Source organism: Arvicola amphibius, chromosome 3, assembly GCF_903992535.2.
Source record: "Arvicola amphibius chromosome 3, mArvAmp1.2, whole genome shotgun sequence".
In the NCBI taxonomy this organism is placed as follows: domain Eukaryota; kingdom Metazoa; phylum Chordata; class Mammalia; order Rodentia; family Cricetidae; genus Arvicola; species Arvicola amphibius.
Window position 1 is genome coordinate 131,254,427 of NC_052049.1, and position 23,650 is coordinate 131,278,076.

Consider the following 23,650-nt stretch of genomic DNA (forward strand, 5'->3'; position numbering starts at 1 on the left):
AAAGGCCTCTGATTTGTAGTCAGGTTTGTGTGCCAATGCAGGATCCGCAACTTCATTACCCTCACCTTGGGTAGACCATTGTCTTCTCAAAGCCTTTGGATCTCACAAGGATGATTATGATTTGAAAATGGTTGGCGACTCGGGAGCATGTGGAATTGGTGTTTCCATTGTAGTGTTTCTTCCAAAAAACAAAACAAACAAACCAGTCTTCTAGAAGACCAGTCTGCTTTTGGTACAAGAACCACCTTTAGCATTTCCAAGAGAAGGCTAGGGTTGGCTGGGAACAAACAACAAGCAGAGTGTCTGTACACGCATGCACATATAGAAAGCAAAACACACACACACACATACACACAGAACCACAAGCAATGTGCACACAGATGCAGAGCAACAAGCACAAAGCATGCGCACACAGACACAGCAACGAGCACAGAGCGTGCACACACACAGACACACCATTCCTTATAGCTCTACAAGCCCATTGATAAATCCTCATTCCATTTCACCAGGCACACAAAGTGCAGGATGCTCTTTCATAAACAGGGATAAAGTGGAAACACACACTGGAGTGAGTGTTAAGTGTGGGATCAGCTGAGTAGTGGCAGGTGATCCAACTTATATTCCACACCAAAGGAAGTGGGGGGCCTGGCCCCTTCAGAGGCCTTGCAGAGTTAAGCAACATCTCTGATGTTCCTGGAAACATTTGCCGAAGCTGTGCCCTGGGCTACTGTTAGGTTGCAGGAACCAGGATGGTTTGCTCAAGTGACCCGGGGTAATCACAACTTTTAAGTCATTTTCTTGGAACTACAAATCTGAGAGGCCCTGAAATCAGAGTGGGAACCAGTGCTTCACCTAGAGGTCCTCATGTGACATACACCAACATAGGTGGGGTGTAGAACTCTGAACATGGAGACCTTCAATCCTTTGTGTTAAGACTGGTTGTGGCTTTTTTCCTTAGTGAAAACAGAAAGACTTATCAAGACATAGGTGTCTTCTGGGAAGTTTGACCAGACACACATATTTTACTAAGGACGAGGCTCTGGGAATACTCCAGGGGACCAAACAGTGTCAGTTTTGATTCAGCTACCTCACAGATGCTGTATGACTCAACCCAAACAGAAGACTTGAGAAAGGAAGGCCTCATTTTCCTGAAAGTAGACACTATGTGTTCCCTGAGCAGCTTGAATATAGGCAACCTGGCAGATTTCTTTAACACAAAAAATAATAGTGGCACATGCCTTCAAAGAGGATTTTGGTCTGTGGCCAACATGATATACAAAGCAAAAGTCTATCTGGGAAACACAAAGAAAAAAAAATTTCTGGGCTGTTCAAGGGAGCCTGAAAGAAGCGAGAGCAAGTCAGAGCAACACATAGTAAAAGTCTTCATGACTCCCATGGCAAGTCCTCCTGGGGGAGGCTGGACTTCCAAAGAGAAGGCCTATTTCCCTACCAGATGGGAAGGTTCCAGACTCAACATCCGTCTCCAGCCATGGATTCAGAGGCACATCTGCTTGCCAGTCTAGAATACCAAAGACCTGACAGGTGCTCCGTGCTGATGCTGTACGTGGGACAGGGTGATGAAAAGTCTACCCTACCCTTATAGAAGAGGTATTTCCCCCAATGTGTTCTGAAGCCTGCCAGCAACTGGTTTTTTTTTTTTTTTTTTTGGTTTGTTTTTTGAGACAGGGTTTCTCTGTGTATTAGATGTCCTGGAACTTTATTTGTAGACCAGGCCAGCCTCAAACTCACAGAAATCTGCTTGCCTTTGCCTTGCAAGTGTCGGGATTAAAGGTGTGTGTCACCATATCCTGCCTGTGGTGTAGATTTAAAGCATGCTTTCTGAATCATATTTGGCTGAGTGGAATCTCCAGCACAGCTTAGAAAGAGCACACAGCTAATGGGCGGTCTGCATCACCTGGGCTGACTTTTCCCACTCAATGCTCTAGTCATGGTGAGCTCAAACTCCTGAAGCCTGACTTACACAGCCCTATCAGGAGGCTGTTGCTTCAGGGTCCCCTTGTGTGCATCTTTCAAATTCCAACAGGTTTACCTAGGACCGGGCTTGCTCACCATAAAGAGCGGAGAGGCCCAGGTGTTTGGACAGCAGATAGACAAGTACCTTTAAAATTTAGGTGCTGTGGTTCATTACAGAGCTAGCTGTATTCCAGTAAGGAAGGTCAAAGCATGATGTAGAGGTATCAGTTACTTACTTGCCATGCTTTGAAACCTCTAGACTTCAGGGGCCCTGGGAGCACGTTGCACCAGCACTTTTTTTTATGGGGACTGTTCCTTTATAGACCCAGTAGTAGTATTTTACAGAACACAAATTAACTGAAGCCTTTTCTTTTATTACATCTAAAGAGCTCTACATAAACAGGTAACATTCAATAGGGAAACAACTTTTCTCCAATGCATGTAATAAATATTTTCACTTGGTACTTTTATACAAACTGACATTGGTCTACTATACATTTTTAAAAGCCATTTTACTGGTTTGGCATGCGGTATGGAAATTCTAAGAGAGAAAGTTTTAAGGCAATGAATCACAGATTTAAGTTCATGGAATTTATGGTAACTTTTATCTATTTATATACATTTCCCCTTTGTTAATAAAACAACAGCAGCACACTCTGGGACCATCAGATATTCTCCCTCCCTCTTTGAAATCTACGCTTTGTGTTTAATTAAAAACAAAACCAAAACAAACAATGCAATGTGTATCCATAAAGCAAAGTTCTTACCAAAATAAATTCAAATGTGCTTTTAAGAGTCCTGAAGCTCCTGAAAGTTTTATGTACTTAAAATTCAAATTGCTTTAAAAAACTAGGTTATTTCTACATGTATCCATTTACTTGGGATATATTTTCACTCAGTTTCATACACTTGTCCTCAAAGAAAAATTGGCCAAAACACTTCCCACACTTTTCAAAACTTAGGTGATTCTTTAAGTCAGTAAAGTAGATGTATAATACCTAAATTAGCAATGGAAAAACTTTGGTCAACCAAGTATGATGCATGGTTAAGTTTTATATTTAAAAAAATGTGTTCAGTAATACTTACATAGTAAATTAAAAGCCACCCCTACCCTGCTAGGTGAACAGCTACTTTTCTGAAGAAGTGTGCTTACAGATAGATAGGGCATACACAGTACTATACAGAGTACATATGAACATGCTAGTAAGAAAGACCAAGGAAGGGGATTCCTAGCAACTTGCTGAAAGATACTGAGAACAGTATTTGTCCACAGCCTATCAAGGTTGGCAGCGCTGTGGAATGAGTGTGGGGCTAAGGAAAAGCAACAGAAAGAGATGGAGTGACCATGTGGTTTTCTTGTAAATGTAGGAGACAAAGCAGTGCATGACTAATAATTACTAAAGACTGCGAAAGTCCGTGACTGAACTTAACCATGTGTAATGTTTTAGGAAGTCAACAAATGAAGAAATAAACTCTTTTTGACGTGGAACGAACTAACATGACCAAAGCCATGGACATATATTTCTCACTGTTACCCACTCTCCTCTTACGTTGATACAATCAATGCAGGACATGGAAGGAAAGTGACTGTTCCTCTACAACTGGGCTGAAGAATGCAGAGGGCTGGTTTTTCAACTGGATGGTTCTAAGTTTGTAATTCAGCATCAGACACAAAAACTGCTGATCAGAATACTAAAACCACTAACAAGTTTAAAAAAAAAATCCAAGAACAAGGAAAACTATTCATTTCATCTCAGATAGTTGAAGTAACAAAAATGTTTCCTATTGCAATGCTAACAGAAATAGCCACAATTTTATTGATTCCTACTCTAATCTCAACTTAGACACAAATTAAGCCCTTATCTGAAATGAGCCTAAATTAATATAGCACTGAAAAAAAAAAAAGAAATCAAACGTGTACTCACCACACCCGATAAATTTAACAACATAACCATTTCTGGTTTGAACTGACAACAAATGCCTTGTTTTATTGCGGATTGTTTTGTGACTCTAACACAGCCGTTTCTGTGTGGAACACACATGCGCAGGGGAAGACGATGTTACTCACACACACTTGTTTATAAATACATATATACACACACACACATATACATATCAACACCAACTTTTTCAAAATTCAAGTTGACAGTTTAGTAGCAGAGACGCTATAAAACATATCATTTTTAGATGCCACACTGTCATGTGAACCATTCACTTTATCATACAACTGAAGATACAGCAATCTTGACTTCTACCTGCATTAATATAGGTCCTTCGTTACTGATGCAAGGTTTGAAAACAAGTTTACTATACACAAAGGAGGTCCTTCAACTCTGAGAACACGAAGTTGTAACATAAAAAGCTAGTCTGGGAACTGGATGGTGTGCCCCTTCCTCTCTGCCGATAAACCCGTGCCCTCCACCAACCACCATCTAGCTCCCACTGTAAGAGCACTGCATCTTCTCTGATGACTCTCAAGTATGAGAAGCACTTTTTCCTTCCTTTGACCCTTAATCATCTCCTGAAGAGAATTTTAATATATTTACATATTCTGCTATTGAGAGTAGGTAAGACCAAGTAGATACGACTGACTGATTCTTGAATTAAAAAAATGGCTTCCTATGTCATACTTGTCATTAAAAGCTGAGTAAAAACAAACAAGGCTAAGAAAAGAAGTATATTTAGAACCAGAGAAACAAAATAACTAAGGTTATTGTTGAGTTTCAACTGTTTATCAAACAGATTTGCTACAGATCCACATGTGGGCTGCACTGTACTGTCAACTTTAGGGTAACTGACTTCTTTCTTTTTTGAGGTGGTACAGTGTCCTCTGCCAGTTGCACATGATACCCGTACCCCACGGGGCTGCAGGGCTCTTTCACATCCCACTTTGGTATGAATATTCTTAAGGAAAACTTGTTACCCTGTGACCAAAATGCAGGTACTCACAGACTTGGCTTACATACAAAATACTGGCAATTCAGATTCAGAATCCACACAAGCGTGTCGTCTTCACAGGCCTGCCCTCAGATGCCTCTCCAGGTAGCTTTTGCTCCAACACTTCTAGGAAACACACTCTTAGGGGGTACACGGCAGATCACAGAGAACCTGTGATGGCGAACACGCACTGGGAGAGCTGAGAAAGATGCTTATGTTAAAGTTCAAGACCTCTGAAGCATTTTGAAAAAAGCAGGCAACTGATATTAACTAAATGCCAACAGGAGAGGGGACAGTGATGACAGAACAGTACACTCAGGCACACACTGAAAACACACACACCCACGAGCTATGTCCTGCAAACAAAGGGAGTGCAGTGGGACAGGTGAGATTATAACTTAAGGCTGGTAAAATCCACGCATACATAAACAGACTCCAAGTCTGTTGCTTTAAAACAATGGAAATCAAAACTATCCCAACCCCCTCCCCACAACAAAGCCCATGATTTAAAACTTCATACATGCAATTCTGTTTCTGTTATTGCAAGTAAGATAATGCCATTGAAGTAAAATAAAACCCAAACCAGAGGACAAATGGTGAAAAGTCTTCAGAATCCAGAAAAAAATGAACCGAAGGAGGTTTGTGGGTGCTTGCTTTTTCTTTTCTTTCCTTCCTTTTTTTTTTTTTTAAACAAGTGTTTTATCAGACAGGCAGTCTTAGATTTATATACAAAAGTAAAACTGAAAATATAGTTTTGTTCTCTGTACATTTCTTTTAATTTTTTTTCCCTAAAAAAAGGAAAAAAAAAAACCACGCTTGTGTACTTTTCTAAACAAGATAAGGTAAAACAGAGCACAGAGTTAGTTCTCTTCTGCCAAGTCATTTAATCTGGGACAGGGTGGGAGCAGCAGGACGAGGGCGTCAGTCCAACGAGATAATGTCTGGTATGATGCCAAAGATGGACGCCGTGTCCGCACTGCTCCTGCTGGCCATGCCATGGCCATGGCTCTCCCTCAGACTGTTGGAAGACACAAGGCTGCTGTTGCTGCCACTACTGCTTCCGTTGGTGGCTGGCAAAGAAGTGCTTCCTCCAGCACTTAGCTGATCGAGAAACATCTGCGAGGAGGTATACGGGAAAAAGCGGGAGGAGTGCAGGAGGTCCTGGTCATCTGAGACCGCTGCTGCTGCGGCGGCAAGCAGGGAGGTGTTGTAATGCTAGGAGGGACCAGAGACAAAACACTCTCGTTACAATCAGATGCACCTCTGTACTCTTCTCAGCAGAGCAAGTCCCAAGTTAACATATCCTGAGTGTCTGGCTGCTCAAGTAACACCACCTTCTGCAGTGGAATGCCTGGTCACTGATACTGAGCCTTTGGCATGGTATCTGAAACTGGAGTAACATTTTTGATTGTGTTGTGTGTGTATTTTAGTTTGTGTTGCACGCAGTTCTCAAAACTCTATTTCTGAGATGTTCAGAAGCAGCAGGAAGGAGGGCAGCTGCCCCTCTCAAGATACATCCCGCATTCCCACCGACAAGTTCATCCTGAGAACTGCATCATGGAGAAGCTCAGCTGCTATCGTGCTGAGGCTGCAGCTCTGTGCAGCCTGTCACTGCTTTCAGCACTGCAGGCACCGGGCACAGTGTTTGTGCACATGAGCATGTCTGAGTTGGAAAAGGCAGGGAGAACTTGCTGTAAAAGATAAGCAATGTCACACTTCTGCAGGGCACTCCCATAGTGGGGTGTGTGGAGCTGCAAGTCTCTGGGTCAGGGACTGCTGCTGAGTGGCTGTGAAGGCTGAGAACTACTGTGGGCTTTGCCAACACTCTATGCTTAGGTTACTCTACATTTATTTAAAAAAAATTCCAAAGCTCGCCTTTTAATTAATTAGTTACATAACAATTTTACTTTGTTTTTAAGCTTTTTCATTTTTTAAAGATTTTATAACATGTACTAATTATACACAATCATAGGTTTCATTATAACACTTTCACATGTAGATAATGTCTTTTGATTATAATTACCCTCTACTGCTTTCCCCTATTTCTCTCTCCCTCTAGCTGATCCTTGCTGATTCTCAACAGTCTACCTCCAGTGTGTGTCCCAGTGAGTTACTCAGTGTTGTTTACAGAGCATGAACAACTTACCAGTGGCTAACCACTGAAGAAAAAACATCTCCCCCACTAAAGAGTAACTGCCTACAGATCTTCAGAGAGGTTGGGGCTTCCTAAACACTCCCAACTATTTTACTCTTTATAATAATACTTAAACATGAACAGACCATATGTCTGTGCAAAAACATTCTTTCATCATATCTATACCCTATGAGATTCTAATTATGTGTTTTGCTAAAAAGTAAAATGTGTGTGTGTGTGTGTGTGTGTGTGTGTGTGTGTGTATGTATTCATTCATAGGTCTACACAGGCCAGGGGTCAGTGCCACTGTCTTCTAGGCACAACTTGTTTCCTGGAAGGTTTTCAGGGCAGGGGCAATTCCTGATTCTCCACTAGAGCTCATCCTAAGCAGGTGCCATTCTTCAGAAGCATGCTGTGGTGCTTTGTTTGGTCTGTCCCTTTTCATCGAAGATGTGCTGTGAAGAGTGCACCACAAACACTCCCCTTCTCTGATACTCATGGTCTAAAGTATCTCATCTGAAGGGAACTGCTGATGTCTGTGCAAGTTCCACTAGCTCCTTTATGAAACTTAGTGGGGGCTCCTTCTGTCTCTTGCAGTTCCCCTTGCTCCTGCCTGCTTTTCAGTTCCAAGCTTCCACAGCAGCTTCCTTAGGAAGCTCTCTGGGGCTCCTCAGTGTCACATACACCATCTTGGAGTTAGTGGCCACCACAACTACAACATTGCTTTGCAACCTCTTCATCAAAAGCAAATCCTCTGCAGTCAGCAGTAATGGCTTGAGTGCCTACACAAGGCTACTGCACAGCACTGGTGCTATCATCCGTCCACACTCACAGGCTTGTCTCGTCAGTGTTCCTGTTGCAGCAGTAGCCTGAACAAAGGTGCTACTCAGGCAGCAGGTCCCAAAGGCCACTAAATCTCCTTAATCAGCCAGCAAGGCAGCTCAGCAGATAAAGGAGCTTGCTATAGAGCCTGAACACAGTTGAAACCCACACAGAGATGGAGAGAACTGACTCCATACAGCTGTCCTTTGACTTCCAAACATACATTATGTCACATATACAACCATGGATACAACAGTAATAAAAAATTAAAAATTTATATACAGAGAGGGGCCACAGAACAGCTGGAGGAGGGAAATGGGTCAAAATAATGTAAATACAGTATACTCGTGTATGAAATCCTCAAAAAAATTTTTTTTAAAAATCTCCTTGATCTATTTCTATTGGTTGGGTCAGAGACATGGTATTGGAACAAGACCACCATTGTGATACTAGGATGAAGGAGGATGTACATGAACACCATCACCAATGAACAACATCTTGCAAAGTTTGCTAATCTCCAATTAGTGCTCCAGCTTGCTGGCACGAAACTCAGGAAGGCATCTGGACAGTGGCTGGATCACTGCTTTGGCAGAGAGTGTCACAGTACTGAGCGAGTGGGATGTGCTTCGGCATCCTGGCCTTAATCCATGTCCTTAGCCATTTCTCTATTGCTGTAGTAGGCCTTTCTCAATCTGTATTTGTCTCACTGTTTTCGATGAGACTTCTGTCACTTTGTTCTTGCTCTGCAAGTCTGTAGCTCTGGTGCAATGGGACAGTCTGACTGCTGAGTAACAGTCACTGACTTTCTCCTTCCACACTCCTTGATCACTTTTAATCTTGCTTCCAGGTCACTAGATGTGGCCTTTTTAGCAAATGATTTTGTACATTTAGGGTCTGAGATGAATAAAGCAACATGAGCTGAGACAAACATGGGAGCAGAGGAAGCAATCAGAGCTGCAGTAAATACAGTTTGAGGAAGCACAGCATGCTGTATAAATGAAAATCAGACCATTCACTATCATTGTCTAGTACTTACAGACTGCACACAACTGTATGCTTTAAACATACCATTGGCAATGCAGTAGCACTACAGGCTAATATAACAGCTATGATGTCCTGAGCAACAGGACACTCTTGTCCAAGACTGAAATCTATTAATCACCTGGTTCACAGGCCTGTGTCTTTATACAGCAGTACTGAGAAATCAACAGAGGGACACTGCTTTTACCCTCTACTGGGGGTGGAGGGCAGTGATAAAGGATGGCTTTTATTTAAATTCTTACAGCCAGAGCAACACTGGACATAGGTACTCCCCTTGCCAAGGAAATTTATTCTTTCTTCTGGCTATGTATTATAGTTTGATAATTTAATATACAATTAAAGAAATGGACTGTTTTCATGTTAACATACCTGATTGTCTCCTGATAAGAAAGGAAAGAAATCTAATCCTGTGGGAAGAATTAAAAAAAAAAAAAAAAAAACAAACTTAGCTTGTAGGCAAAAAAACAACAAAAAGTAAAACTTTTCTAAACATCCCAGCACTTAAATCTTACATTCTATACACTCTGAATTCTTATTTAAAAACAAGGAATGCTGGACATGTGGTGCACACCTTTCATCCCAGCATTTACAGGAGGCAGAGGCTAGCCTGGTCTACATAAGCAACTTCCAGTCTAGCTAAGGTGACACCAAAAGACTCTTCAACAACAAAAACCCCACCAAAAGGAAAAGAAAAGTCACAAGAAGTTAAGCTGGGCGTTATATGGCATTTTCATCTCTAAGCTATGAAGGATAAAGCCCAAATTTGGCAACAAAGACCTTCTTTTACTGATTCCTCACAAGTAAACATCTAATTACTTAGACAGAATTTCATGTAGTTCAGGATGGTTACTGCACTCCATGACCATCCTGGGTGGGAGGGTGGGTGGTGGTACTGGTTTTTTAATAAAGAGTTTCTTTGTGTTAACAGAGCCCTAGCTGTCCTGGAGCTCGCTTTGTAGACCGTACTCACCTCAAACTCACAAAGATCTGCCTGCCTCTGCCTTCCCAGTGCTGGGAATAAAGCATGAGCCACCATGCCTGGCTTGACTTTGAACTTCTTAATTGTGTCTTCACCTCTTAGTGCCGGGATGATAGGCACATACCACTATGTTCAGTTTATCTGGTGCTGCAAGTCAAACCCATCACTTTATGTATAGTTGCCAAGCATTCTATACACTGAGCTATGTCCCTAGCCCTTAGATTTCAATTTAATTTATTCTACATGAATGCCTCTTGGGGTATTTCATTACTTTTGGTTTGATTTTATGGTTGAAACTTTAAGAGGCCACCCAAGTTGTAGCAAAGCTTTTTATTCTCCTTCTCAAATGTGTTCACTTCCCATCATCTAGACCAGACTAAAACCCAAATGTGACTGTATGGCTAGGCATGATGGCACATGCCTTTAATTCCAGCTTTTAGGAAGCAGAGGCAGGGGGAACTTCTACACAAAGAGACCCTATCTTTAAAAACAAGTGTCCAGTGGTATCACAGAAGGCTCAGCCCCGACTCCTGGCTGCACTGTTGTACACTACCCAGCACTGCATAACAAGAACAAGAAAAGCAAGGGCCTCATGATGATGTTTAACCTGAGGTACACAAGTAATGCAATATTCTGGCAACCACTCCTACCCACACCAGAAGAGACTACAATATAAGGACTTACAAAATGTGTCTCAGTAGTGATGGATGTATGCAAACAGCTAAAAAAAAAAAGCAGTTTAGAAAACCTCTGGGAGTGACCAGCCTCCAGGAAGTTAAATGACTAGCCCATAGGTCACTAAGTTATAAAGATACACCCAGACTTGAAATTCTTTTTGAGATACAAATGAATATTCTGGCATTTCAAACTACTTCTCTTAGAAAGAGTAAGGCTGGGTATGGTAGTTCATACCTGCAGGTGGATGGATATCTATGAGTTTGAAGTCAATCAGGACTACACAGAATGACTGTCTCAAAAGAGTAAGAAAAAAGGGGATAATGTTCAAAAGAACCAAAGTAAAAAATTTGAAATGTTTCAATTCATTACTATTTACAGGGTTGGCAAGATGTCTCAGTGAGTAAAGGTGCTTGTCACCAAAGCTAATGACCTGAGTTTGATCCCTAAAATCCACATAGTAGACGGAGGGAATGAATTCCTGCAGGCTGTCTTCTGATCGTCACATGTGTGCCACAGCATGATATGATGCAAGCCTAAAATCCTAGCTCTTGGGAGGCAGAGGTAGGAGGATGACAGCAAGTTTGAGGCCAGTTTGGTGTGCTATATGGTGAGCGCCAGGCCAACACCAGGGTTACACAGCAAGATCTAGTCTCATAATATAACTCAGCTACACACAGTGAGCGTTAGGTGAAGCCATAATCAAAGAATAAAAGCCAGCATTCACCCCCACCAAACTGAAGGCCACATGTAAGAACTGTTCCAGCAGTCCAAGGGACTGGGAAGCTCACACACCTTAAAACCCCTGCCTCAGGATTCCCACAGCCGAGGAAGATGTCACCAAGATCCAGGCCATTGTTCCTGGGCTCCAAAGCCCCGTTCTTCCATCTCCACATCTCCCTTATATTGCTCATCCCCAGACTGCAGCCACACAGAGTGAAGGCATTCCTCAGCTTGTACGACAACAGCAAAGGACCAGGGACTCACCTTGTAAGTCGTAAGGCATGGGTGTCATGTGGAAAGGGTGCCTGTAGTCCTGGATGAGGGAAGTGTTGATGTAGCTTGTATCTACAGCAGGAAGGCTGGGGGTACGGGACACAGGCGAAGCTTGATGAGGAAGACTTAAAATTCTGTGAGAAAGAAATGTTTAGAGAATTTAATAGTCACTCTAACAGCTTAACAAATGAAATTATATCCCACAATGAGTCCTACTTTTTACGATTAAAACATGAAAAGACAGTATAACAAAACCAAACAAACAAAAAACAAAACAAATGGTAAGAAATAACCTGGCATGCAGTAGCATTTGCAAAGGCTGTAAGATGAATCAGATAAATGCAATGGAATCACCATTCACAGTTCATACAGTCCTTAGAGAGGCACCCTCCTTTCTAAGAATGCAGGAACAATGCATAGCTGAGTCACCGTAACAGGACATGAGTGGGAGGTACCCACAAGGAAACTGTGGACCTTTTAAAGTAGGTTCTGAAGGGGTAGATAGTGAGAAATCTAGGGATACTAGGATTGATGTGGGATTCCCCTCTGTATGCTGTGAATACCATTGGCTAATAAAGAAACTGTCTTGGCCTGTATGTAATAGGGCAAAAGAATAGAGCTAGGCAGGGGGGCGGGGAGGATGACTAAACTGAATGCTGGGAAAAGGAAGGCAGAGTCAGAGAGGCCATGGAGCCGCTGCCAGACCCAGTCATTGAAACTTTGCTGGTAGGACATAACCTTGTGATGATGCACAGATTAATGGAGATGGGTTAAATTAAGATGTTAAGAGTTAACAAGTAAGAAGCTAGAGCAAATGGGCCAAGCAGTGATTTAAATAATATGGTTTCTGTGTGATTATTTTGAGTCTAAGCTGCTAAGCAGCCCGGAACCAACAAGCAGCCTCCTTACAACAGTGCTGGAAAGTTTCACATTAACTTGACATATGCTAAAGTCATCTGAGAGGAGAGAACCTCAATTAAGAAAATGACTTCAGGCTGGGCTGTGGTGGCACACGCCTTTAATCCCAAACCTTGGGGAGGCAGAGGCATAGGCAGGCAGAGCTCTGTGAGTTTGAGGCCAGCCTGGTCTACAAAGTAAGTTCCAGGACACTCAGAGATACACAGAGAAAACCTTGTCTCGAAAAACCATAAAAAAAACCCAAAACCAAACAGAACCAAAACAAAATAAGTCTTCATAAGACTGAGCTGCAGGTAATCCTGTAGGGCATTTTCTTAATTAGTGATTTATAAGAAAGCAAGCTAAACAAACCACAAGAACCAAGCCAGTAAGCAGCACCCCTCCATGGGCTCTGCATCAGCTTCTGCTTCCAGGTTCCTGTACTGACTTCCTTTGATGAGAACAGTGATGTGGAAGTGGAAGCCAAACAAACCCTTTCCTTCCCAACTTGTTTTTGTCATGGTGTTTCATCACAGCAACAGAGACCTTGGCTAAGACACCCTGGTAAGGAAAACACAAATTGAGACAACTAGGGGAATGCAGCAACTTGAGCACTGAGGAGAAAGCAGATTTATGAGCCTGCTGAGAGTGAACTCTGAGCAGTAACTTTGGTTCACTCAACTTCTAGCTTGGCTATCAGTACAGTTCAAATAATAGGGCCTTTGAAGGCAATCAAGGCAGCGAGACAAGGCAAAGTATCCCAGAGTGAAAAGGAGGAAGAGAGGTTTTAAAGAGAGAGTGCTACAACTGGAAAGGAAACAAAGGAACTCCAGAAAAGCAGTGACATGCTTCATAAGCCAGAGGCCAAATCTTTCTCCTTAGCTCCCTTAAAAAATAAGGAGGAAAGCCCAGTGGTAGTGCACGCCTTTAATCCCAGCACTCAGGAGGCAGAGGCAGGTGCATTTCTGTGAGTTCGAGACTAGCCTGGTCTACAGAGCTAGTTCCAGGTTGGCCAGTGCTACACAGAAAAACCCTTTTATCTCCTATATCTCTCTGTGTGTGTGGGGGGGGGTGGTTCTATGATTTCCTACAGATATCCAGATCCAATGTTATCTTTTTGTTCCTCATGTGTCATAGGATTTATGTATCACCTAAGCATATCTTCTGAGTCTCTAGGTTCCTTAGAACACTTACTACATTGAAATTGTTATGGCAACAGCAACTTTTTTTTTTTTTTTTTTTTTTTTTTTTTTTAAGATAGGCTGTCATCTAGTTCAGGCTGGCCCTAAACCAGTGGCAGTCCTACTACCCTAGCCTTATTAGTGATGGAGTTAGAAAAACGTGCTACAACCTCTAGTTCCTGGGAAACAAAGGCAACATGTCTTCAAAGCAGGGCTACTATGAAGGAAAGCCCAAGTCATCTCAGATCTTTCCTGGCAGTTCACACACGTCTACAGCCAGCTTTAGTGATCAGGCACACTCAGCTCTCTACTGTAACAGTTCTACCTGAGCTAACTTTATAGCAAGTAGGTTCCAGTTTTTAGTCAGTGTTCTAAACCCTACAAGCAGGCCAAAATGAAATCTAATAATTTTGTGGCTTCTGACCGGCAGCAACTGTGAAAGGCATTCAACCACCTCCTCGGACTCAGAGGAAGGCCAGTCTTGCCCTCCTTCCCAAGAGCTGAGACAGACGTGCACGGTTCTGTCCACACCCCCGAAAGGGTGAGGAAGTCTGGGTTGTGCGAGGACACCATGAAGGTCAGCAGGATGGCAGTCTGAGTTCCCGGGAAGAAATGTATTGTGTAAACGGAGATTGTGCTTTCGTTTTCCAGCCGCCCAGACTCGAATAATCACACAAAAACTACATTAATTACAGCACTGTTTGACCAACAGTTCAGTTCAGGTGTATTCCTAGCTAGCTCTTACATCTTAAATTAACACATTTCTATTATTTTATATTTTATCACGAGGTTTGTGGTTTGTTACCTCACATCTTGCTTCTTGGATGGCTAAATAGCATCTGATTGGTGAGAGACTCTCTGCCTTTCCTCTTCCCAGAATTCTTACTCTGCTTGCCCAGCCTATACTTCCTGTCTGGCTACTGGCCAATCTGTGTTTTATTAAACCAATGAGTGACAAATCTTTACAGCATCATTTAAAGCATTATTCCACAGCAGTATGGTCTACACTGAACAAATCCAATGGGAGAAAGACTAGTGGCTCAGCTGTCTGTCATGTGGTACTCACTCTAGCAAGATGGCTATCACCAGGCTAAAACTGGATAAAGATTGCAAAAATACCCTGGAAGGAAGGCCGCATACAAAAGAGGAGGAGAGGACACATAGATCATTTTTTATCGGGTGGGGGGAGATGGGGGTCTCATTCTATATAGCAGACTGGTCTGGAACTCTGAACTCTATCTGCCTCTGCCCTCCCAAGTAATGGGATTAAAGGTGTATACCACCACACCTGGTCCAAGAGTAATTCTATTTATAATAGTAATCAAAAATTGGTTCAATGAGGACAAGTGAGATTGCTCAGCAAGCAAAGGCACTTGCTATAGTAAGTCTATCAGTTGAATTTTTATCCTGGGATCCACATGGTGGAAGTAGAGAATCAATTCCTGAAGGTTGTTTTCTGAACTCCACACACATAGACATAAAAGAAGTCTTTTGTAAAAAAGAAAATAAAACAAAAAAACAAACTGATTAAATGTAAACAAAACTTTTGGTGATTCTGATGTGTATCAAGAACCACTGTATACAACAGAAGTATCCTTAAAACAAACAAAAAAACCAAAACTTTGTGTACACATGTACACCCCTGGAGACCAGAAGGTGGCATCAGATCCCTTGGAGCTCAAGTTATAGGCAGTAGTAAACCATATTGTGGGTACGGGGAACTTAATTTAGGTCCTCTCCAAGAGCACCAAGTACTCTTAATCACTAAGGCATCTCTCTAGGCCCAGAAACATGTCTTGATATGATGAATCTTATATCCAAACCATGTAGTGTAGTACCCTAATTCCTTAAGAATGCTACATCCCTGGGAAAAGTCAATCTACATTCTGCACTCAAACATAGTAGTTTTTCTGGAAGCCTTTACTCTACTTACCAAACAAGCTTTCACAAGAAAGTTTTTTGGAAAGGTCCTAGCAGCACTTACCCTTTATTATTTAGTGGTGATGTAGGAGACAGGGAAGGACAGGTCCTCTTGGCAGAGGGTTCTTCCTCTTCTTCATCTGATGAACTGTCTATGGTTAGGTCAATCACCTCGACTTTCTTGTTTTTATTTGAAGACTGGTTGTGAGAAGTCACCTGATGCTCCAATGTGGAGCTCAAGCATCCTGTGTGGGAACGATTAAAGCAAAAGACCTGTGTCAATTCTCCTCTTTTCTCAGTGTCCCTGTAGATGAGCATATCAGTTTAGAGTAGCAACACTATTGTAGCCAGAGTTGAGAAATAACAGTGGCTCTGTTCTAATCAGTTTAAAACTGCCACTTCTTATTGGTTGTTAATAAATTATTTTGAAAAACATTTTGAATTAGAGTAATCAAAATGTACCTTATGGCTGGGTATGGTGGCACACACTTTTAATCCCAGTACTCTAGAGGCAGAGGATCTCTGTGAGTTCAAGGCCAGCCTGGCCTACATAGCGAGTTCCAGGATAGTCAAAGCTACATACATGAAGAGACCTTAAAAAAAATTATCTTTTATGTCCACTTTAGAATAAAAGTGTTTTAAAGCAGGATTGTGTTACATGTTTATCTATACAGCATCCAAAATACCTAGGAAATACTAATATTAAAAAAAAAGGTTCACTGTCTCCTAGCAAAACATTGAAAGTCAAATCTATCCATATATTTAAAGAAAAAAGTAGCTAGATGTGGTGGTGCACACCCTGGGTCAGTTTCAGCACTCAGGAGACAGAAGCAAGTGGATCTCTGTGAGTTCCGGGCCCTACAGGGCTAAACAGTGAGATCCTGTCTAAAACAACAACAAACAAAAGGAAGAAAAAGAAAAGAGAAGGTAAAAAAGCAACATTCACTACTCTGCACCAAAACCTTTAAAAGGGTAGCACTTCAAAACTACGATTTTAAAAGTGACTGTAGCACCATAAAAATCTTAAGGCTGGCAAAAAAAAGTTGGTTTAAAAGGAATCTATTCGTAGACATTTAATTGATAACCTAACAATTACTGAGCCAATCATACTGCCTGGAATTTTCAAAAGTCTACATGTGTGAAAACCACAGTGCATCACAGCAATGACCACCAGATCTGTGGACAGCTACTCACCGTCAACTCCGTTGTAGGAGGCAGTAACTTCCTGCACTTCCTTTTTCGACCTCATGGGAGCCCATGAGCCGTCCTCCTTAAACTGTATTTCGTCACAGTCAGTACAGTATTTTAGGATTTCCATAAACAACCTAAACAGATAATCTGTCTTTAGTACAACAGTTTAAATAAAGGCAAATGAAAATCATGACTCTTAAAATACTTAAGCTTTTCTGTTTTCTACAATTAGTAATGGGGGAAAGAAAATAGAGCAGATAAATTACATTTTGTTCTTAAAACCAATGCTAAATGGGGAAATGTCAGGTAACTTTGGGGAAAAAAAACCCTAACAACTGGAAAAGTTATTTAGTGTGTGCTAGATGGGTAGGTAGGTGCCACTGTGCATGTGTGGAAGTCTGAAAACAACTTGTAGGAGTTGGTTCTCTACTTCCACCAGGTGGGTTCTGGGGATCAAATGCAGATTGTCAGTCTCGGCAAAAAGCCAGCACCTTTACTCACTGAGACACCTCAGTGGCCCCAAGATTTTTAAATATACAAATACATCCCAGTTCACAAAAACTGAGATGGTTAAGAAAAGATATCTAAAAACAAGATTCTCCGCGGGAGTAAAAGCATACACTAGTTATTTCTGAGTGGCAATTTTATATGTATTCAGTTTTCTTTTTAATACTTGTAACTTGCTCATAAAGTGTTACTTAATAAACTGAAGCTACACATATAAAACATATACAACCACCTGGGTGGTGGTGGTGCATGTTTTTAATTTAACCCCAGCACTTGGGAGGCAGGCAATTCTCTGTGAGTTTGAGGCCAGCCTGGTTTATAGAGAGAGTTCCAGGACAGCCATGGGTACATAGAACTACTAGTCTCAAATAAATAAATAAAAAAACAAATAAATAGATAAAATGCAACCAACCGTTAAATCCAAATAAAGTATATTAACACTAAAAGAATAGAGAATGTATGAAATTCATTGTGGTCAATTATATTATCCAGTTACAATGTTAAATGAAACCAAAAACTAAAAGTTATAAATAGCATATAATCAATTTATATAAATAAAACCAGAAGTTATATCAAAAATGTCTATTTTCTGTTCTTTCCATTTTTCAGAGAGAGAGAGAGAGAGAGAGAAAGAGAGAGAGAGAGAGAGAGAGATATTTTACTCTAAGAAAGGAAAGAGCTAAGATATATACTATACAGAGCTGGTAAAATATTACTATTAATTAAGTTTATAAGTTAGTTATCATTTTATTTCTGAAGAATCCAACAGGAAACAACACTACTTACTCATATTCTCCCAAGACTGACATCTTTAAAGCTCTGGGTTGTAAGTCTATTTATAAATACATTCAATTGCTTGTATTATTCCCTTCAGGCTCTTATGCCTTCTATATACTATAAATAAACTGTCTTGTTTGAGTGTTTTACTGAAGAACACTGGAAATAATAGGAAGGCATTTTCCTTTTTCACAGTTCATTTCCTTGTTTCTTGTTCAGTGAGAAAAAGGCAAACAGAAACCTAAGGGAAGAGACAGACTCATGGCCAGATACCAATAGGTCAAACCCACAGAAAATGAATTTTAAGAACTGCTGATCACTGTAATGCAATGGTGAAGACAGAGAAAAGAAATACAAGATAAGGATAGAAACACAGGAGCAGAACAAAGGGAGCTGCTATTAGCTGGCTCCCCTTTGCCAGGAGCTCTGACAGTGGAGAACAAGTTTTGATGGACAGGACAGAAGCCAGATCTAGTCTCTAGAAAAGTTGGCTAAAAAGTCCACTTTAAAAAGAGACCTTATTATTTACAAATTGTTTAAATTGTATGTGTTGGCTATGTGCATATAGAGTATGGGAAAGGACATCAGATTCCCTGTTCTGGGAACTGAACCTGGGTGACCTATAAAACCAATATAGGTTCTTCACTGCTGAGCCATTTAGTTCCAAAAGCTCGCTCTTTCTTTCTTTCTTTCTTTCTTTCTTTCTTTCTTTCTTTCTTTCTTTCTTTCTTTCTTTCTTTCTTTCTTTCCTTCCTTCCTTCCTTCCTTCTTTCTATCTATCCTATCTATCCTATCTATCCTTCCTATCTCTCTCTCTCTCTCTCTCTCTCTCTCTCTCTCTCTCTCTCTCTCTCTATCTATGAATGATGGATTTGAGTTAACCAGAACCTCATAATTTTATCATGCTTTCTCCAAAACAGTCCGCAGGTCTTAGATATACTCCAAAGTATATGCATACCCGGTTTAGAACTACTGGTGCTTAAAATGGTAAACAACAGAAGGCACTGAAGGAAAAAGAAAATGCATGTGTTTTTAAAACAAGCTGAACATATACACATAAATGAAAAGTATTTACAATATTTAATTATTGATTTTTTTCAATAATAAAAATCCTATTTTGAAAATTTTACCACTAGGTTTTATCTCAAACCTGACGGTAACAAACTCAGATAACATGCTCATTTTAACACACAAAGAGGAATGCAAACATACATACCCATCAATAATAAGGTGTTCATATGGAGCCTTCTTATCACAGACAGGACAAACCCATGTTGGTTTTTTTTCATTCATTTGAATATAAAGAGTTGCATCAAAACACTGAAGGTGGGAACAGGTAAGTGCCCGACATGGAATTGTCAGCCGCATTTTCCCAAGCTTTAAGAGAGGAGAAAGTTCAAATATTAGTATCTGTTATTCAAACTTAAGTTTTAATAACTTCCTGAAATACAACGTGCATATATTCTAATTTAAAGCATGTTGCGTGCACAATTTCTGCACCTAAGGCTCAGTGAACATCATGGAAGAGGGAGCAGAAAAACCGTCAGAGTCAGAGAAACGTGAAATCTGCTGACACTGTCTCCTAGAAAATGACAGGGAAGCTTCTCATCCACAATTCTGCACAACACGGCTGCCTGAACAGAACGTGCACCAATAGACATGCTAACATAGTTGAGGGAAATCTTACAGGGTCCCACTCCTAGGCGAAGAACTATATATAGGTAACTGAGTGATGCTGAGAGTAGGAGAAACAATCTTCTCCAGGGATAAACCTCCTAATTGGTTATCAGATACCAAAAGACCAGCTCTGAAATTATTTACATACAAGTAACAATCCATCATATGAACTAAGCAGGTTGTATTTATATATATATTTAGGAATATATTGCACAAATACAAGTATATGCAATAATAACACTTAAAAGAAAAAGAAGCCATGATTTTGAAAGGGGGCAAGGGAAGGAGTACCTGGGTGATTAGAAGGAAAGGGAAATGGGAAAATGTTGGGTTTTTTTGTTTGTTTGGTTTTGGTTTTTCGAGACAGAGTTTCTCTGTGTAGCTTTGGAACCTGTACTGGAACTCACTCTGTAGACCAGGCTGGCCTCGAACTCAAAGATCCGCCTGCCTCTGTCTCCTGAGTGCTGGGATTAAAGGTGTGCACCACCACCGTCTGGCCGAAAATGTTATATTTTAATTTCAATAAATTTAAAATTTTAATATAAAAACATGTTGTATCTGTATTGTTTCTATTTCAACACACTGGAAAAACATAAGACTGTAGAAGGAGCAGTGGGGCTACGTCCCGCCACCCGGCTTTACACCTGAAATAATTACACAGAAACTGTATTCTTTTAAACACTGCTTGGCCCATTAGCTCTAGCCTCTTATTGGCTCTTACATTTTGCTTTAACCCATATTTAGTAATCTGTGTAGCACCACGAGGTGGCGTCTTACCAGGAGAGATCTTAACCTGCGTCTGTCTCGAAGAGGAGAGGCATGGCGACTGCCTGAGGCATCTGCCTGACTGCTTTCTTTCTCCCACAATTCTGTTCTGTCTACTCTGCCTACCTAATTTTTTGTCCTATTAAAGGGCCAAGGCAGTTTCTTTATTAACCAATGAAAGTAACACATAGACAGATGACCCATCATAAGACACATTTTTTGAGAAACCTTCCTACAGGTTAAACACTACAGTTTCTCTGAACATCAAAACAGTGATTACTTAGTCAACTACAAGAGCCATTTACTACCATCTAAGCACCCTACCACTGAGTTATAGTCCCAGCCTTCTCTCACTCTCACATTCTAAATCAGTCTTTGATCTGAAAAAAAGAAGAACCTAATTAAACATTTAGAAAAAGGAGAGTCTTATTAACTATGGCCAGTCATGGAGATCAGTAAGGACTCTATCTAGCTTCATCTTTTTTTTTTTTAAAAATTTATTTATTTATTATGCATACAATATTCTGTCTGTGTGTATGCCTAAAGGCCAGAAGAGGGCACCAGATCTTATTACAGATGGTTGTAAGCCACCATGTGGTTGCTGGGAATTGAACGCAGGACCTTTAGAAGAGTAGGCAATGCTCTTAACTACTGAGCCATCTCTCCAGCCTTTAGCTTCATCTTTGAATGGCTGTCTAGTTCACAGATGAAGCCAAAATTTCCTCCACAGTGTGAGGCATAATGGCTGGGGACAGCTCGGAATAGAAAGCAGATGTTGTGTACTCTGTATTTCTTGCCTCACTAGATATCATCACACAGCCAACAGTCCTGGGTCTCAAGCATTGCTAGACAATTCAGGGATATTTTTCTTGCCTCATAATTGTTGAGTTGACACAGGCTGACTCTATTCCACAAATGAACATCTTCTTTGTCCTAAGCTGCTTGTTTGGGCCCAAGGTAGAAACTTTGCCTGTGCACCTGCACAAGGAGTGCTGTATCATGACCACTATAGGGTCCTCAAAAGTCTGTAATGGCCACAGAGCCTGTATGCTTCTCACTTTCTATAATAGTATATTATAATTGAGTTCATGGAAAAAGATTTTCTGTATGTATGTGAATTAAAAGAGAAAAAGGTTCTTTCTTGGCTTGCAAAAATTTCAGGGAAACATGTAATTTCCTGATCTACCAAGGAAACCAACTGTCACAGGGCCCTAAATTACTGTTCTGGTACCAATGATATACTGTACTTCTAGGGCAAACACTTGACCTCTCTGGGCCTCCTTTTCTATCTGGAAAGTAGCACCACTTCCTCCTTACTTCCACCGGATGCAGCGATGAAGAATTTAAAAAGGACAATGGACACGTGATCAACTGAAAACAGAATGTCCATTTATCATATCTAAAGACGGGAGAGGAAAGACTCAGAGTAAAATGAGGTTGCTCTTCTCCAGTGTCCCAGCTCTACCCTTGAGTAAGATTATACTATTTGTGTACCTCCTTCTGGAAACAAGTCAGACTCATGTCCTTGTCCCCAGCTGTGGAAAAGCACCTGTTATACTGTAGAATGCTAGTCTTGTATACTGATAAACTGTCAGCTGTGCATACTAGCAGTCCAAAGAGAAATACTTTATGCCTGAAAGATGTGACTGACAGCTGGGACTACAGGAAAAAAGGCATGTGAAAGGAAAGCCTTCCAGAACTACCTCTTTCAAGAGTAAATTCTATGGCCTGTCTCTTGGATTTTGAAACCATCTTTCTTCCTGTTTTACTGTCTCCATGAAGCATCAGGAGGAGCCAACCAGTTCTGCAGTTGCGTTTAGGGTGCTGGCACTGAGTTGCCATAGGACTTTCAACCTATGGTTTCTTAACTACATATTAAGCAACCAATAAGAATTTGCATTTCACAGTTAAGGTCTAATTTAAGATATAAAAATTGAATTTGGAACTGAGATAAAGACAACAGAACATTTGCCTACCATGTAAGGAAGTCCTGAGTTCCTGTACTGTGTGTAACTCACAGATGTGCACCTGGAATCCCAACACTTGTGAGGTAGAAGCTGTTCACAATCATCGTTGGACAGAACAGTGAGACTGAGGCCAGTCTGGACGATACAGTCCTTGGTTTCAAAAAAACAAATGCCCCTCCCACTAAAAGTGCATTAAAATAAAGAGCTAACAATTTAATCTGGCACCATCAACTAGATCCTAACTTGGAAAATCTTGCTGGACTTAGCTAATGGCAAATAGGCAATGGATTTTCTGTTGCCAGAACAAATTTATTCTTTGTTTTGTTTTTTTTTTCATGTGCTTATGAAAATCAAATTGTAAGAAGCGAATACAAGTTCAGTAAAAGGTGTCATTAAGCTCTCTAGTTAGCCCTTTGTGCACACAGGCAAGAAAACCATCCCAAGCCTTTGTGGTGACCTTCACCAACAAGGTGACCTACAGTCTGAAAGCAAACTGATCGGTAAACAGTACGAGTAAGTCATAGATGGCATAAGAAAGCCGAGGTTAATGTTCAAATATACGGCCTTTTATTAACTACAATACAAATGCTACCTCAAAAGAATTATAAAATAATTCTTATGTGAAAAGTCCTCATATCTCTGAATTTTAAAATAAATCACTAAAGATTTAAGTGTCTGTCAGACAAACATGCATTATCTCTAACCTGAGTGTTGAACAATTTATTTAGTCTTTTATTTACAAAGTTCTCTTCTCGCATGGGACAAATGGATGCTTGTGACATCCACAGACAAACATAAACAAGCCCCGCGTGTTTTCCAGTGAGGCTGACTTTACCCAATGGTGCTTCAGCTCATGGTGCTGCACGAGAAAAACTAAGTCTAAATAAGTCTAAGCCAGTGTACACCAGCAATGTCATGACAAAGTGTACTTTTTCTTTATAAAAACGAAACACGACTGACTTAAGGAAAAAAACACTCTAAGTTTTCTATACTAACAAACACTTATAAAATAAATTTCTGGTTTATTCTCTCTCTATAAACTCTAAATGTGCATTTGGGTTTGCAGATCTGTTGCACAGCTTACATCTGACTTCTCAACACTTCCATCTCTGTTCTTAATAAATTAGAACAGACAATCCTCAAAGAACAAAGGCATTTTAATTATTTTTGTTGCCCTTAGCTAAATGGCACACAAATAACAGAAATTCAT

The 23,650-nt window shown here is 40.7% G+C and overlaps 1 protein-coding gene across 1 annotated transcript in view; it reads right to left on the bottom strand.

Annotated features, from left to right (window-relative positions):
• Positions 1 to 2,327: 2,327 nt before the first annotated feature.
• Pias1 (protein inhibitor of activated STAT 1) overlaps positions 2,328 to 23,650 on the bottom strand; it is a 115,990-nt gene continuing 94,667 nt past the window's right edge. The window contains exons 9-14 of the mRNA XM_038321168.2: positions 19,248 to 19,408; positions 16,751 to 16,881; positions 15,621 to 15,801; positions 11,550 to 11,692; positions 9,278 to 9,315; positions 2,328 to 6,126 (exon numbers count right to left, since the gene is read on the bottom strand). Coding sequence (XP_038177096.1) covers positions 5,833 to 6,126; positions 9,278 to 9,315; positions 11,550 to 11,692; positions 15,621 to 15,801; positions 16,751 to 16,881; positions 19,248 to 19,408 — 948 coding nt within the window. The 3' untranslated portion in view covers positions 2,328 to 5,832. The remainder of the gene's footprint in view (positions 6,127 to 9,277; positions 9,316 to 11,549; positions 11,693 to 15,620; positions 15,802 to 16,750; positions 16,882 to 19,247; positions 19,409 to 23,650) is intronic.